Raw genomic sequence first — 16172 nt, forward strand, 5'->3', positions numbered from 1 at the left:
ATTGAACCCTTCTCAAGTTCTAGTTCTTGCACAAATTCCTAGACTTGCTTCTAAATTTTAGAAATGTAAACAGCTATATAACCAAATGCTATTCGTGATTACATATGTGGTGTAATAGTTAGAGAGCTGGACTAGGACCTGGGAGAGCCGGGTTCAAATCCCCAATCAGCCGTGAAACCCAATCATGGTTCTTCCTGCTCTCAGCCTAACCTACACCACAGGGTTGTTGTGGGGATTAAATGAGGAGTCGGAAGAACCTTGACCTCCTTGGAGAAAAAGACAAGATATAAATGTAGTAAGCAATAAATAATTTATCCCAAGTTAATGTACACAGCATTGTCTTTCCTATGCAGTTTTCTAATCCTGAATAAATGGAATTTAAAAAGGTAAAGGGACCCCTGACCATTAGGTCCAGTCGTGACCGACTCTGGGGTTGCGGCACTCATCTCGCTTTATTGGCCGAGGAAGCCGACTAAGCCGCTTCTGGTGAACCAGAGCAGCGCATGGAAACACCATTTACCTTCCCGCCGGAGCGGTACCTATTTATCTACTTGCACTTTGACGTGCTTTCGAACTGCTAGGTTGGCAGGAGCAGCAACCGAGCAATGGGAGCTCACCCCGTTGCGGGGATTCGAACCACGTCCTTCTGATCAGCAAGTCCTAGGCTCTGTGGTTTAACCCACCTGCGTCCCAAATGGATTTTACTCATTGTGAATTTCAGCTCCTATTCATTATTATAGAATGATGAATTCAGTTTCTATTGCAGGTTTACATGGGGTTCCCAGCAGTCTTTTTACATGTCTTTCATTCCTGCTTTGCAGCCATTGGTGGTGGTGCTTAGCTCAATATATTTTGATGTCTGAGGCAAAGAGCAAGTTTATGCCACCTCCCCACTGCTGGTTGAACATAAAGAAGCCAAGCGGACTGCCAGCAGAATCTGTTTTTCAACGCTGTTATCATACAGGTTCTTCAGCTTTATCCGAGGGCAGCAGGCTTCCCTGGGGAGTGCAGGCAATGTGGCGCATAGATCTCTGTTCTCCAACACTTCTTCACACTCCCCACCTCTCGCCTCCAAGTTCTCCAGCTGCCATCAACCCCAGCATCATGGTCAATGGTCTAGCATGATGGGAATTGGGTGCCAAGAATATCTGGAGATTTCCCATCCTTACTGTAAGGGCTGGTGCTTATATTCTATTTTGGAAGCTTTTCTACTTCTTTGTCCATGTTATAAATTGATGTCTGAAACGGGGGCACGTGGGAGCTTCTGTTGAGACTAGGAAAAAATGCATCTTGTGATTCCCCACCTTCCCCGTTATGGAAATAGCTGTAGTAGAACATTTGTGTGAGCGCTTACAGGAATTCGCTGCTGGCTGAGATAACACTTGCACTAACTCTTAAGGCCTTATCGTTGCTCTGCTTGAACTTAGGGCCACACACCATATACTCTCCCCTTTCTTTCTTTCTTTCTTTCTTTCTTTCTTTCTTTCTTTCTTTCTTTCTTTCTTTCTTTTAAAAGCAGCTTAGAGAACCTGCAAGTTTCAGCAAAGAAATCAAGATGAGCTACAGAGGCTGCTTGAAAATTTATAGTTTATTTCTTTCTTTTTGTACATATAATAATTTTATTGAAAGTTTTTTTAGCATACTAAAGATTAAAATTCAAACGCATTTATAAGAAAACAAAGATACACCTAAAAAGAAAAATAATAAAGAATACACACACACACACAGAGTATTCTTCTTTTTCTTCATTGGCGATCACTCGTAGTTGAGTAAGATTGTCTTCCATGAACACAGTTTTAACAATGAGTCCGTAAGTGACTGTGGAGGCCAATTCTGGATCCACACATCCTTCCACAGTAGGGACATTGGATTCCGGGTGGGAGTTGATTATGGTGTGGATTTGCCAAGCGTACTTCTTCTTAGCATGTTTCTTTCTCCCTCTCTCTCTCTCTCTCTCTCTATATATATATATATATATGAGAGAGAGAGAGAAGAATAAGAGTAGCTAAAAAGACCCTTTATCACATTTATATTGCGCCTATCATATAATTTATCCACACCTTAGACTCCCCCATCTCTCTCCCTATTTTTTGTTTATTTTCTAAGTAACCACCCCATGCCCTTCTGCAACTAGGCATTCTAGAGAACCCCCAGTGTGGCCGTCTGTTTTTCAGACAAGGTCCTTTGCCACCGCTGACTTTCGAATCAAGGCATCCCTGATAAGCTGGAACCTCGTTTAAAAAAACGGAGATAAGGAAAGATTTGTTAAAGGTGTGGAACATTTTAACAACTGTAGAAATGGTAGCTTTGGAAGTAAAAAAAGAGAGAGAGAGAGAGAGAGAGAGAGAGAATGTATTAAAATGACCAAAATAATATAAGGATAAAAAAAACTGGCAATTCCTATGTTAGCAAAACTGTGGGTTAGTTTTAGGTAGGACACTAAAATATAATCTTGGGTAGTGTAAAGCAGTGGCTGAAAGTTGCCTTGATTCTGCTCCACGCGAAGATAACCCTTCTGGAAACAAAATAATGCTGCCACTATTTTCTGTCTCCCCTTTCCCCCACCTCAACAGACCAGACATTAAGCAGCCTTGACTATCTATCTATCTGGAGAGTATTGGGAGAAGCAGATAGCTCCTTGTCCCTCAGGAACTTAACCAGATTACTCCTCTTTAGATGGATTACACTTGCTGATTGCTAAAGCGCCTCAAGTTTCTAATACAATACAGTTTATACCTATTACAGTCAAGAATTAGCTGTATTTGCTATTTTGGGACAGCTACGTCACTGTACGTGTTCTGAAGAGGGTTTGCTCACGAGAGATGCTATAACACGATCCAAAGGTAAACAGCATCCAAATCCAGTCTCATTTAACCAGCAAGGTCTTCTTATGAACTGGGCCTTGACTCCAGAACCTATATTTTATGCTAGAAAGCACGGGGGCAGGAAAATGAATCATACAGGAAGCCTCCGAGCATGTACAGGGTGCTTCCAACATGCAGCCCAACAACCACAACCCACTGCCACACAATTGAAACTAGAGGAATAACTCAAAAGGTGTGAGCTTTGAGAGACGTTTGGGCCCCATAACCTTTCTTTTTAGAAACCGACCACCAGATCATTGATAATATTTGCAGGACGCTGGATGAAGCATATTTATTTTATTAAATAAACATCCTGTCTTTCCTCCTGGGAGATGGTATACCTGTTATTTCTATCATTCCCCTTTTATTCTCACAACAACCTTATAAGGTAGGCCGAGGCGAGCAACAGGGACTGACTCGCAGCTGCTACTGAGCTTTATTAGGGCAGAGGCAGAATTTGAAGCTGGACTTATATTGTTACCCCTCAGAAACTTTCAAGGAAGCCCAAATTATTATTATTACTGCCGAAATTGGATCAGCTTAGACATCTATGACATAGAGATCTAAAGACACAATACTTCTACGACTGTTGCATCTCATAAAGAACATTACCCTACACATTGTTTGAACTTCCCGCTCTAGCGAGGGCATTTTCCTTCCCTCCCAAAGGAGTTGCTCCTTAGTGTTTGACTAAAAACAGCTGTTTAAATAGCACAGCACTGCAGCAAACATTGCATTCTCAATGTCACTTAAATATTAATTAGTAACTACTGAACTACAATGTTGCATGCATATATATATATATATATATATCTACACACACACACACAACACACACTCTTTCCACTTTCTTATTCAAAAGAAAAGATCTTTGTCTCCCATTAAAAAAACACACGCAAATCCCAGCCAAGGGAAACTCCAGCCGCTTTGCCTCATCCCGCAAGTTGGCCACCCCCCATCTCTCCCACCCCCCGCCACAATAGCTGGGGGCTAAAATGATTGTAGACATTGGATACATTCCAGCAGATTTAATCCGGTTTTTATTGTCAGAGCTCAGCCCTTCACTCCGGGGCTCGCTCCCTCCTTCCTCCTTCGCCGCCCCTTCGTTTGCAGCGACCTGTTCCCGGGAGGCGCGCCATTGCGCGCGGGGAGCCCCTCTCTCCGCCTGCCTTGCGCTCCTCTCTTGCGCGCGGGGTTCTCCTTGGGAAAAGGGGGAGGAAAAGGAAAGAAAGAAAAAGAAACCCGGGCTGGCGGCGTTTTTCTGATTGGCTCAGCCTGCCTCTTCCCTTCCCTTTTTTTCCTCCTCTTTTTTTTTGGCCCGGTGTGGCGAGCGTGCGCGCGGGCGCGCGCGTGTGTCCGGGCTGGGAACGGGCGGTAGGGCGCATGCTCTGGGTGGCTCTCCGGAGTCCGGGCTGCTGGGGGCTCCGTCTAAGAAGGCAGCGAGCAGGAGAGGCAGACAAGGAAGGAGGAGGCGCAGGAGGAGGAGGAGGGAGGAGGAGAAAATCAGAAATAAAGAGCCCGCGTCCGTCCGCCATGGGCTCCCCTCTGCTGCGCGCATTCTCCGCTTCTTCATGAAGTAGAGCCGCAGGGGTGGGGGCGGGCAGAGCAGAGGACCCCCCCGGGCCCCCAGGCATGGCCAGTTCGGTGAGTACATGCAGCACCCCCTTCCTGATCCTCTCCTCTCTCTTTTTTTTCTCTTCCTCCTCCTTGCAGCGCTGCTGCTGCTGCTGCCCAGACGCCGTTTAGGGCTTGCCAATTAGGTTGGTGGCGGGGGAATTTTTCCTTTCCTCCCCCCTTTCCCCTTTCCCCTCGGCTTCCTCTCTTTCCTTGCACACCCCCGTCCCCCTCCCCTCCACCCCCCCTCCTCCAGCTCTTTCTGTGCAATTGCACGAAGCTGCCGGGCGCGCGCATGCACGCACACACCCGCGCGCACCGTGGAGGCGGATAATAATCCAGCCATATTTCTGCAGCAGCAGCAGCAAGCAGGCGAGCGAGCGAGCCAGGCTGCCGCCGCCGCGGTTGCAAGCAGCCATCCGCCGGGGGAGCCGTGAGTACCGGGCAGGCGACTGGCTCGCTGCTCCCGAAGGCGCCTCTCAGGATGGTGCGTTCGCCCCGGCGTGGCGCTCTCTCTCTCTGACAGCCGGCGGCACCCCACCCCGGGCACTCCCCCCTTCCCCCCCTGCATGCAACCAGGCGTGTGTGTGTGTGTGTGCGTGCGTGCAATATCTAGGTGGAAGCGTCCCCCCTCTCTCCTTTTTATTTGCATTACTTAAATCACCGCGCCGCCTCCTCCTCCTCCTCTTCGTTTCCCCCTTTTCCGATTGTTCTGCTCTTATTCTGGATGCGAGCTCTAGCCTCGCTGGGCAATGCACACATTTTTTAAATGTGCAACCGGAATGCAAAGCAGAATGCCATCCCCACTGTGAATGCAAAGAGGGAGCCCGACACAGGATGGTGATTGTTAGGTTTTATATATATATATATAATACGGTCAGGATGAATTTCCTCCGAGAGAGAGATCCAGGCTCGCCTTCCTATTATTTCCTTACCCATTCAATCCCCAGCCCTTGTCTTGCTGGGTACATTCCGTTACAATTCCAGCTGTTCCAGCTGTGGCGATGCCTTCCGAAAGGTTGCACCCACCTTAAGTGGACAAGCTGTTTTCTTTGTGTGTGTTTTCCTCTTTCGTTTTCCCCTGGGAAAGCTTGAAATCTGCAAGAGTTGGGGTGTGGGGGGTGTGGTGGATCCTTGTTTTCCCTCTCCTGCTCATTGTTATGTATGTGTCTCTCTCCCCCCATCTCTTTCTCTCTAGTGTGCTGTTCAGGTGAAACTGGAGCTGGGGCACCGAGCCCAGGTGAGGAAGAAACCCACCGTGGAGGGTTTTACCCATGATTGGATGGTGTTCGTCAGAGGACCGGAGCATAGCAACATTCAGCACTTTGTGGAGAAAGTCGTCTTTCACTTGCATGACAGCTTCCCGAGGCCAAAAAGAGGTAGGGCTTCGGGCACAAAGGTGTCTTGATAAATTCCCTTTTAATGTGTTTGCATAAGGGGGAGGCAAAGGAAACAATCACCTTTCAAACTCTTGACTTTCCTTGCGTGTTCTGGGGTGGTCAAAGGATCCCAGCCAGGGCTGGAGCTTTTGCAGAACAGGATTTCCTGATGGAAAAGACCCTCAGGTGCAACAAGGGAGAGAGAGAGACTCTCTTTATAATCTCTTGGATTTTGAAGTTTACAGCTGATGGGCTTCCTGCGTTTTCAGGCAGGGAAACAATGCCAGACTTGAGCTTTCCTGTGAAGGGACTGGCACCTGGTCTTTATCAATGCGATTTATTCCTGTCCCTTGCTTGGTTGTTGCTGCAATGATCTTTAATCTCTGCTGCCCGTGACTGCAGTTTCATTGAGTAAAGGTTGTGTTCAGTTTGGAAGGCTGTAGTCTCCCCCCCCCTTGTTGTTCTCATTAACAGTGTTTATGGTTTCTACCTCTCATTGGAAGTCATAATTTTGATTAAGGCTGTTTGTTTATTGCTGTCTCTTCCTTCCTTCGCCACCTTTTGTACATTTTAGATTTTGTTATTGAAAAGTAAATATACCTATGAAAATTGAGGGAAGAATGACCTAAAAGTGTGGGATGTTACAAGTTCTGAGATGAATATGTGCTTAGCTCCTATTTCTATCTTTGCCTTTCGGGTTGTGGTCTTGGCTTTGTGTGGTCATTAGAATATACTTCAATGAAATATTCTAAATGCTTAAGTGGTGCTAACATTCAAATGGGATGAGACTGATATTTCCTTTTATTTTCAGAGGTTTAGGGAGCCTTTGTTTCCAGTTCTGTTTTCTTTGACCTCCGAGCTGTTGTCTTGGCTGTTTTAGTTGGATTAGTGGAGGTAACAGTACAAACACAATAAGGGACTTTGTTTGTGAACAGGTTTGTTTATCTAAGAAAACTAGGTGGTTAGAAGTTATCTCCTGTCTGATCTGTAATCTTTATTGGCATCTAGAACTCCTGCAAACTCTTAAAATAGCGTCCTAATGAATCTATTCTGCTTAGAGCTGTCTTGAGAACACTGAAAACACAGAAGTACTAAAAAAGGAGAAAGGAGAGAACATGTTAAGCCTTTGTATAAAGCAACTTGGAACGGTACCTTTTTATGTTTCCCAGACACCAAATAGTATAAGGTGTCTCCTCCCCACTCCCTGCCAGCTTAATTTCTCTTTGAAAACTTGCAAAGTTGTTGAATACTATTTTGCTTGCTTCTCCTCTTTTCTTGTACAGTTCCAGGTTCATTTCTGCTATTCTGTTGGTCTTGGGGTTTTCTTTTCGTTGTCCAATAGCTTTTCTGTACCATGATTTTCCTTTCTTATTGCTGTTTCAAAATATCCATGTGGAAGAGTCACTCCCCTTGTGTTCTCTTTATCGCTCCACCCCTACCAATGTGTGCTTAAAAATATATTTCAAGGGGATGTCGGGATGCAATAAGATGGAGTTTGTTTTCCTTTCTGCGCCGTAAAAGAAGCGAGGCACTGAACCGATGGCAGCAAGTTGCTTGACTTTTCTCCTTTATGGGATAATCCTGGGCACTTTTACCCTTTTAAAATAAGTGGGACTTGCTTCTAGATAAAATACTTGTAAGAGTGCAGCCTTAATCTTAGAGCTAATTTTTGTGTTCTGTCACAAATCGCCGCCACCTATCTGCTTGGGTTTCCTAGGCTTAATTATTATTTTTTGTCCAGCCTGAGGGAACTTGCATCTCCAGCGCAGACGTAGGGATTGTTGCTAGGTGTGGAGTGTGTCATGTTTGCGAAGAGATGCAAGCCTGCTGCTGGCGGCAGAAAGTTGTTGGATGTCTACTTGGTGCTGCTGAGTCTCCTTTTTTTTGTTTCCTTCCCTGCAGGCATTGTTCGAAGATGCTTGTGTAATGCTGATTTGGTGGTTATTATTATTATTATTTGCGTGTGATTTTTTCCATGTGACAATTGCTAGGAAAAATGCCAGCTCACATAGCCTGGAAGAGGACTCAGTCATATTGTAATTACGCATGACTCAGAACATAAGAGAACTGTTCTCTATTCACTGGGGATATGTAACAGAGAGTTAAAGCTGTACTAAATATGCCACTCACCTGTGCAGTTGACTTCAGCTTTTGTGGCCTAACAAAACTAATGAGATGCCAGAAAGATTTCTGGCCATGTCTGACCTCTTATGAGTCAAAGGGCAGAGGATGGGCGCTCTCAAGTGATCCTTCCAATTTGTTTTAGCAACTCAGCATTTAGCTCCTGTTAAAACCAGTGCCTAAAATGTCCTTTATGAGTGAAAGAGGTTTACCTTTATTTTTGTGATTGTATGAAACTGATTTGTGAAAGCAGCTCACATTGTATCCTTGACTACTAGAAACACTCCTCTGTTGCACTTTGTATATTTACAGTAAAATATGAGACTACATTTCTCTATGAAAATATTATTGATCATTGGACTGTAACTTGTGAATTTTGCTCTTTGCAATACCGAATTTGCTATTTACTGCTTGACTCAAAACAACTTGGTGGTAGGATTTGTTTTGTTTTTGAGAGGGTATGAAATATTGCCATTTTGAGGCTTGGCGCTTCTGAATTCTCCAACTCCTCCCCAAGAGTTATACCTTCCTGGTGTTGTGCTGCTGTATCAGTAATCCTGTACTTGATGTGTCTGTTCAGCTGAAAAAATCATTGGTATCAATTTATGATCTGTGGGGCTTATAGTTATTCTGGGTCCAGTTTGGCATTTGTTTTTTGGACAACGAGAACTCTCATATACAATACTGTGAAAGAATTGCATGCATTTCCTTTATGTAAAGAGAAAAAGAGGTGTTTCTGTAAGAGATTAGTCTACTTACATGTTTAAGGGTTATGTTAGTACTAGATAGTATTTCTCAAGCACTTCCTAGCTCATACTTCAAAGCATTCTGGGATGCATCAGAACCACACGACTGCTTTTGCTCTGCCTTCAGGAAAGGCATATATTTTACTTTCCTATTTTGCAGTAGATAGTAATATCACTAGTGTTATGTTCCCTTAGCATCAAAAGACATTGAAAGTCTTGTGGGGAATCTTATAAATGTGCAACTTATTACAGATTGTGATTGAATGAATCTTTTGTTTACACTTGTTGTCTGCCTCTTACGGATGCACCGCTGTTATAATTGGTTTGCAATCTTGATTCTGTTGAAGAAAATTGAGATGCTTCGTCTTGCATGAACGGAAGAGTTTCTTTGCTGCTGCTCATAGTGGTACATACTGGCAAATGGAAGAGGATCCGCATTCCCTGTTACTTTGTGTGTGTTTTGTGAGGGTGATAATATGAATTGGCAAAGTGGTGGCTTTGGTTTGTCTTCGCAACAGGAAGAGAACCACTTATGATGTCCCTAGAAAAGTAGGAATAACCCTTAAAGCCCATCTTATTCATAAAACGACGTTGCTGAAAGATGAGGTTGTTTAATACCTATTTGGCAGACATGCTTAAGGTTGCCATTAGTGTATCTTTTTGCCTGTTTAACGGGAAGCATGTAGCAACTCTTTATTTTGAACATAAAGTGCACAGTGGCTTTTAGAAAATTTATACTGCCTGGTTTTGTATGATTGTCTTTTAAAACATCCATTAGTATTTAATGAAGTCTAGGTTTGCTGTAGACTTTGTGAGCTGTACCACGGGACAAAGTGTACTTCATTAATGTAAATGGTGTTAAAAAGAATAGAGGGGAATCTCTCTACCCAAGGAATTGCTTTTGCTGTGTAGCTTGTTTCTTCACCTTGCAGAGTTGGTTCTCTCCCTCCTCTGTCCATAAAACAAATAGATCAAGCACTGGGAATATTTCCGTTTACAGGTGCCGAATTTTAAGAATAAAAACATCTTGGTTTGTTTAAAACATGCAGTTTTATGGTATGATCTCAAGCCACATAAGGCTACCACCTTGCTGAAGCTAACTGGTTTTGGTCTAGCCAGTACCTGCCTGGGAACCAAAACGCTGTTCCATTTGTGCAGTGGAACTTCCTTTTATTATTTTATTCTTTTTATATATTATAAATAATAATAAAAATTTATATACTACTTGATTGCATTGTAAAAAACAAGCAAACCTCGAAGCAGTTTACAAACAGAATCAAACAATTTATTAGTAATAGCAAAACATCCAAGAAATTAAAGCAAACAAACTAAAAATGCATCGGCATTCTAGATACAGTATCTCAGTAGGCTTGTCTAAAGAAAAATGTTTTTAGCAGGTGCCGAAAAGAGTTCGGTGAAGGTGCTTGCCTTCACTATAAATAGGTAGGGGGATCTAAAGTTTAGCTGCCACCACACTAAAGGCTCGATTTCTTACAGATGTGGAACAGGTATAATGTGGTGTTTGTAATGGTATCAGTTCCGCAGATTGAAGTGGTCGGCAGGACATACAGTATATGGCAAAGAGGGGTAAATTCTCCCACCTCTCCTTTCCTCTGCTTTCTCAGAATCTGCCCTAGAGAGGTAGGGGATTCTCTGGTCATATTTTGGGTGTGCAAGAGGAGAGGAAGGGGAAGTCCTGTTGTGCAAGTGGGAGGCCACTTGCAGAGTGTTGGCTAGCACCCAAAATGCAGAAAATAGCAGCCACTTGGTGCTTACTGTGCATCGCTCGATGTGCCAGCTCACACTGCTAGGGAAGCTCACGTGCGGAGTTAGAAACTCAGGTATGTAAGATAGGCACCAAGCAGCAACTTGAATCTGGGTTGCAGTTGCCACAATGGAATGTCTATTGCCAGGGATTTGGACTAAATTATCCTTGGTATCCCTTACACCACTGCAGTTCTGTGATCTTAACTACATTGCCTGACTGTAGCTTGCTCTTACAACAATTCACTTGTCCCAGGATGCAAGAAGGAGAAACGCACACACAATGGAAATGGAATTAACTGTGGACCAAGGCAGAGATATTAAAACTGTGGTCCCCTACCTGGCACCTATACATCTCCATGGAGTCAAATTGGACCCATGGCAGTAGCAAAACACACCTGGCACCTGGCTAATTTTGAACACTGCTTGCATGAGGGCAGCTCTGAAAGGGTGATGTTAAGTGTACTTGTTTGCGTGCATTCACGAACCCTTGGAACCAAACCCTTGGGTAAGATGCAGTTGTGCTATAGGACATTTCTACTTGTGGCGACTCCCTTCGCAATTAAGAACCGTGCTGTCTGGGTGTTGCTAAACCCAAGGGCTATGTCCCTGTCACCATGATGTTGGCGTGGCACCAAGTTTCACCACTGGTGCCTGCAGTTTCTGTTTTGGTATTTGATTTGGCATGATGGGTTACTGCTTCTGCAGGTCTGGGGTGGTGTGTTGTGAACACAGCAGGCATTGTTCCTTGCTATTATTAGGCTTATTAAACACGAAACTGCAGATATACCGTATTTTTCGCCCTATAGGACCCACCGGCCCATAGGACGCACCTAATTTTTTGGGGGGGGGGAAATCAAGGGGAAAAAATTTATTTTCCCCCCAGGTTTGCGCAGCCATCCCCAAGCTAGAAGAGGGAGACGGAGCGCTCCGTCTCCCTCTTCTGCCTTCAGGGACAGCCTCTCTAGCCTCCGTGGGGCAGTGGCTTGCCCCGCTGTCCCCCGAGTTTGTGGGGCTGGCGGGGGAGAGAAGCAAGCTTGCTTCTCCGCCCCGCCAGCCTCCAGATCAGGTCGGGGAATAACGGAGTGGCGGCGCTCCGCCTCCCCGCTATCCCCTGAGCTTGTGGGGCTGGCGGGGGGGGGGGGAGAAGCAAGCTTGCTTCTCCCCCTGCCAGCCTCCAGATCGGGTCAGGGAATAGCGGGGTGGCGGTGCTGTACCTCCCCGCTATCCCCCGAGCTTTTGGGCTGCAGGCTGCTGCCCGCAAGCCTTGCGAGCACGTGGGACCTCCCGCCGGGCTTGCAAGACTTGCGGATAGCTTCCTGAAGCCTGGAGAGTGAGAGGGGTCGGTGCCCACCGACCCCTCTCGCTCTCCAGGCTTCAGCGAAAGCCTGCATTCGCCCCATAGGATGCACACACATTTCCTCTTCATTTTTGGAGGGGGAAAAGTGCATCCTATAGGGCGAAAAATACGGTAAGACCAAAGGGCAGGATTCAGCTAAATAATTGTGTGAGCACAAGGATTATCACAGTGCACGGGGACTTTGCCCTGTTGGTGCCCTGGGCCATCCCCAAATCAGCTCCAGAGGGTTGGGGAACCCACCAAACAGATTTAGCAGAGGGTGGGAGAAGGGGCAGGACATTCTGTTGTACGAGGACAAATTCAGGCACTGATGGGACCTTAACCATAGTGCTACGTTGAATGCAACCTAAAGAATACAGTTACTCCTCGCCCCCTTTGTTAATGGCGGCAGGCTCATACTCTTGCATTTGAGATACCAAAATCTAGCACATCACTTTTTTGAATGAGAAAACATTCGTGTGAGGGTTGTTCCACATAAACCCTGAACCTAGGAGTAGGGAAACCCCATAGAGGCTTTTGTTTCAGTTAAGCGGTAAGCAAGCTTTTTTAAATAAACAAGCTAAAAAAGAAAATATCTGGTCCTCCAGATGTTCCTGGACTCCAGCTCTCATTGGGTGTGGCCAGGATAGTTGAGGATGGTGGCAGTTGCAATTGAACAGTATCTAGAAGACCACAGTTTCCCCACTTCTGCTCTGAATATGTAAAGTCTGACTCCAAGAAATGCAAATTCATGCATTGTATAGCTGAACTCACTAGGGAGTCAAGTTTGGCTGCAACTTTTTGCATGCTTGGCACGATGGGTGGAACAGCCTTCTGACAATCTTTGTTGAAATGCAAACTTTACTGGCTCATTTATGACATTAAACCAAGCCATAGTTTGTAGTAATCCTTATCTAAAACCTACACTGTGATTTTACCTTCTAAGCATACAGGTGAATAGATTGCCAGGCAGGGAGAAGCAATTTAGCAATCCCTTTTCTACAATGCAAAGGCCATATTTTGATTTGTTAATTCAGGAGTTACGCTGAATCAAAGCTAAATTTATTTAACCATGTTTTGTTATTTTTGTCTGTTTATAGTCTGGTGTGCACATCACGCTAAGCCCAAAGCATTGCTTAGTCTGAACACTCAGACTCTAGGAAAGTTTCTCCAGAGTAACTATGAGCTGTAACCAAGGTTTCTCCTATGGGTTATATGGTTTCTCATGGATTATATGGGAGAACTAAACCATGAACCCAGGTTCAGATGACAAACTAGGTGAAACCATCACTTGGTGTGTGTTATTATTTACGTGTATCCCAAGGCGATATACAAAATATAATAAAAGCAGCACAAAATGTAACAGAATATTGTTTTAAAAGCAATATGAAGTACACACCTATGGCAGAGCCTTACTCATACACCTGAGAAAGCTTGTTGGACGAAAAATACATTCAGTTATTTCCAAAAATGTAGCTAGTAGGCTACGGATGATCAGGGAGAGGACCAAAGAAGATGCAATTTCTTCTCTGAGATCCAGTCCACTTACCTCCCACTTAAGGTACCTCTGTGCTCTGACTCATTGTTTCAGCTTGATAAAACATTTGAACAAGGCCACTGTTTTGTTTTGTTTTAAAATAATTTTTTATTAGTTTTTTTAACATATCATTTTCAACAGTAATTAAACATACTTTTACATCTTATTCAAATTTTTGACTTCCATCAATCCTGTCTGAAAATTTTCCAATCTAATCTCTCAGTATGCATTTCTTATCTTCCCTATTACATTTCACACTCATAACCAATATCTCTATCTTTTTCTACTTTGTTACACTTCATATATTTCTCCTTACAAAACTTCTTGTAGTCCTACTAGCGTAATTTGTTGATTACAGTTGCTCTTCAAATAATTCATATACTTCTTCCAACCTTCTGTAAATCTCTGGTCCCGCAGGTTTCGAATCCTTCCTGTCATTTTGTCCAATTCTGCATAGTCCATTAATTTCGTTTGCCATTCTTCTTTCGACGGAATTTCTTCTTGTTTCCATTTCTGGGCTAACAATACTCTTGCCGCAAGGCCACTGTTAATTCAGAAGAAATGCAGAATAATGTTTTGAATGGGCTTTTTTTATGTCGGGGCATTTCACTCCAACTTAGCATTAGAATGGTTCTCTCTCATAACCAGACATGTGACTTTGGCCTGAGGAACTCTGAAAAAACTAGCATGATTACTTTTTTGAATATAAATAGGGATGTCTTGATGTTTGTGACTGCTTTTGTGTGGCCTCTGCATTTTTACTTGGATTGGATTTCTGTGGTCTTGAATTTATCTTGGGAGGGGAGAGTTCAGTGGGCAGTTCTGTGCATGTCAACCCGGTTGTGTTAAAAGGGGCAGGATTCAGTGAAATAGTTGTGCTAGCCAGAGCCAGAGCTACAAGTCCTGCTAGTCCATAAATAGCAACACCCTAGAGGTCCCGGGCCCTAAGGAAGTCAGATTAGCCTCAACCAGAGCCAGGGCCTTTTCAACACTGGCTCCGGCCTGGTGGAACGCTCTGCCTCATGAGACCAGGGCCCTGCGGGATCTGATTTCTTTCCGCAGGGCCTGTAAGACAGAGTTGTTCCGCCGGGCCTTTGGCTTGGAGCCAATTTGATTCCCTCCCCCTCTTTTCTTTTTTCTTTTCCTTTCTCCTCCTGCGATGAGGTTTCAATATTTTAATGTTGTATTTTAATTTTGTTTTTAAGTTGTATTCATTCAGTTTTTTTTTATTGTCTGAGCCTGGCCTTGGCTGGGGAGGGCGGGGTATAAATAAAAATGATGATGATGATTAGTGCAATGTGGCTTCCTCTCCTCCTGCTCAAAGTCTTAATCAAATTGACTCAGAGGAAGCAGGTAGAAAACCTTAAAAAAAAAAGAAAAAGCTTTGCACAACTGCAATCTTCCCCAAACTGCTTCACTTGTCATCTTTTTGAAAACCATTCCAGAATAGAGAGCCATAAGCAGTGTTAGAGGGACATGGGTGGTGCTGTGGGTTAAACCACAGAGCCTAGGACGTGCCGATCAGAAGGTCGGCGGTTCGAATCCCCGCAATGGGGTGAGCTCCCGTTGCTCGGTCCCTGCTCCTGCCAACCTAGCGGTTCGAAAGCACACCAAAGTGCAAGTAGATAAATAGGTACCACTCTGGCGGGAAGGTAAATGGTGTTTCTGTGCGCTGCTCTGGTTTGCCAGAAGCGGCTTAGTCATGCTGGCCACATGACCTGTATGCCGGATCCCTCGGCCAATAAAGCAAGATGAGCGCCGCAACCCCAGAGTCGGTCACGACTGGACCTAATGGTCAGGGGTCCCTTTACCTTTACCTTTAAGCAGTGTTAGAAAACCAGATATATAAGCTTGGCACCAAGTTGGCTCCCTAAGCCAGGGTTACAGTCACCAAAATGCAATGTCTACTTGCCTTTTGGGGGCCAGACGCCTTGAAAGTCTTATTTTTCAATATGTCTTTTTGGTTCCTGAAATGCATGCTGATTGTGCAGATGAAATACAATGGATAGAATTTTTTTTAAAAAATAATATTTATTAAAGTTTCAAAAAAGTTACAAAAATGAAAAGAGAAAAAAAAGAGAAAAAAGAGAAAGAAACAAAAAATACAAAATACAGAAAAATAAAAACAATTAAAAACAATTCAGTCTTTCCATATCTTATCTTTCATTTGCTTGTTTCCCTGACCTCCTCACACCTCCCTTTTTTGTATTCTAGTTCAATAGTTGTTTCAGCAAGTCCTTACCATTTTTGCTTTTATCTTAATATTTTATCTTAATATAGTGTAGCTTTACATTATCACCTGTTAACAATCCATTTTTACATGCCCCTTTGTAACATTATTGCTAAAACCACATAACTTCATTCCAGCATCCTTCTAACATTCCTTAATTTACAGTGTTTCTGTAAATAGTCTTTAAATTTCTTTCAATCTTCTTCCACCGACTCTTCTCCCTGGTCTTGGATTCTGCCAGTCATTTCCGCCAGTTCCATATAGTCCATCACCTTCATCTGCCATTCTTCCCGGGTGGGTAAATCTTGTGTCTTCCAATACTTTGCGGACAATGGATAGAATTTTACAGGATGTGTTGCTGGTGTGTGGAAACAGTCAGGATCCAAGAATCCTCAGACAGGCACCTCCAAATGGGGAAGAAATCAGGCGCCATCTTGGCTCCCGGGCATCTTCACTTGGTTGCAAATGGTCTGGCGAATTTCAAATTCTTGTCCTAAGTGTGTGGACAGTTAATAGTGGTGCATAAAGAATAATGTGGCACTGAAGAGTTGTGCTTTTGTCTATTGAAATTGTAGGGG

At 44.1% G+C, this 16172-nt stretch overlaps 1 protein-coding gene across 9 annotated transcripts in view; it reads left to right on the plus strand.

The window, feature by feature from the left end:
- The window catches only part of MLLT3 (MLLT3 super elongation complex subunit), a 135480-nt gene that overhangs the window by 20486 nt on the left and 98822 nt on the right, over positions 1-16172 (plus strand). For 5 of the 9 annotated variants that reach the window (XM_081894329.1, XM_081894326.1, XM_081894327.1 and 2 more), the window contains exon 4: positions 5677-5857. In XM_081894329.1, the coding sequence (XP_081750455.1) occupies positions 5677-5857 (181 nt within the window). Of the gene's footprint in view, positions 1-3742; positions 4509-4846; positions 4966-5676; positions 5858-16172 lie in introns of those variants that run through there. The other 4 variants (XM_081894325.1, XM_081894333.1, XM_081894330.1 and 1 more) reach the window with 2 other exon arrangements.

The sequence above is a fragment of the Podarcis melisellensis genome (genome assembly GCF_964234715.1).
Source record: "Podarcis melisellensis genome assembly, chromosome: 17".
Lineage (NCBI taxonomy): Eukaryota > Metazoa > Chordata > Lepidosauria > Squamata > Lacertidae > Podarcis > Podarcis melisellensis.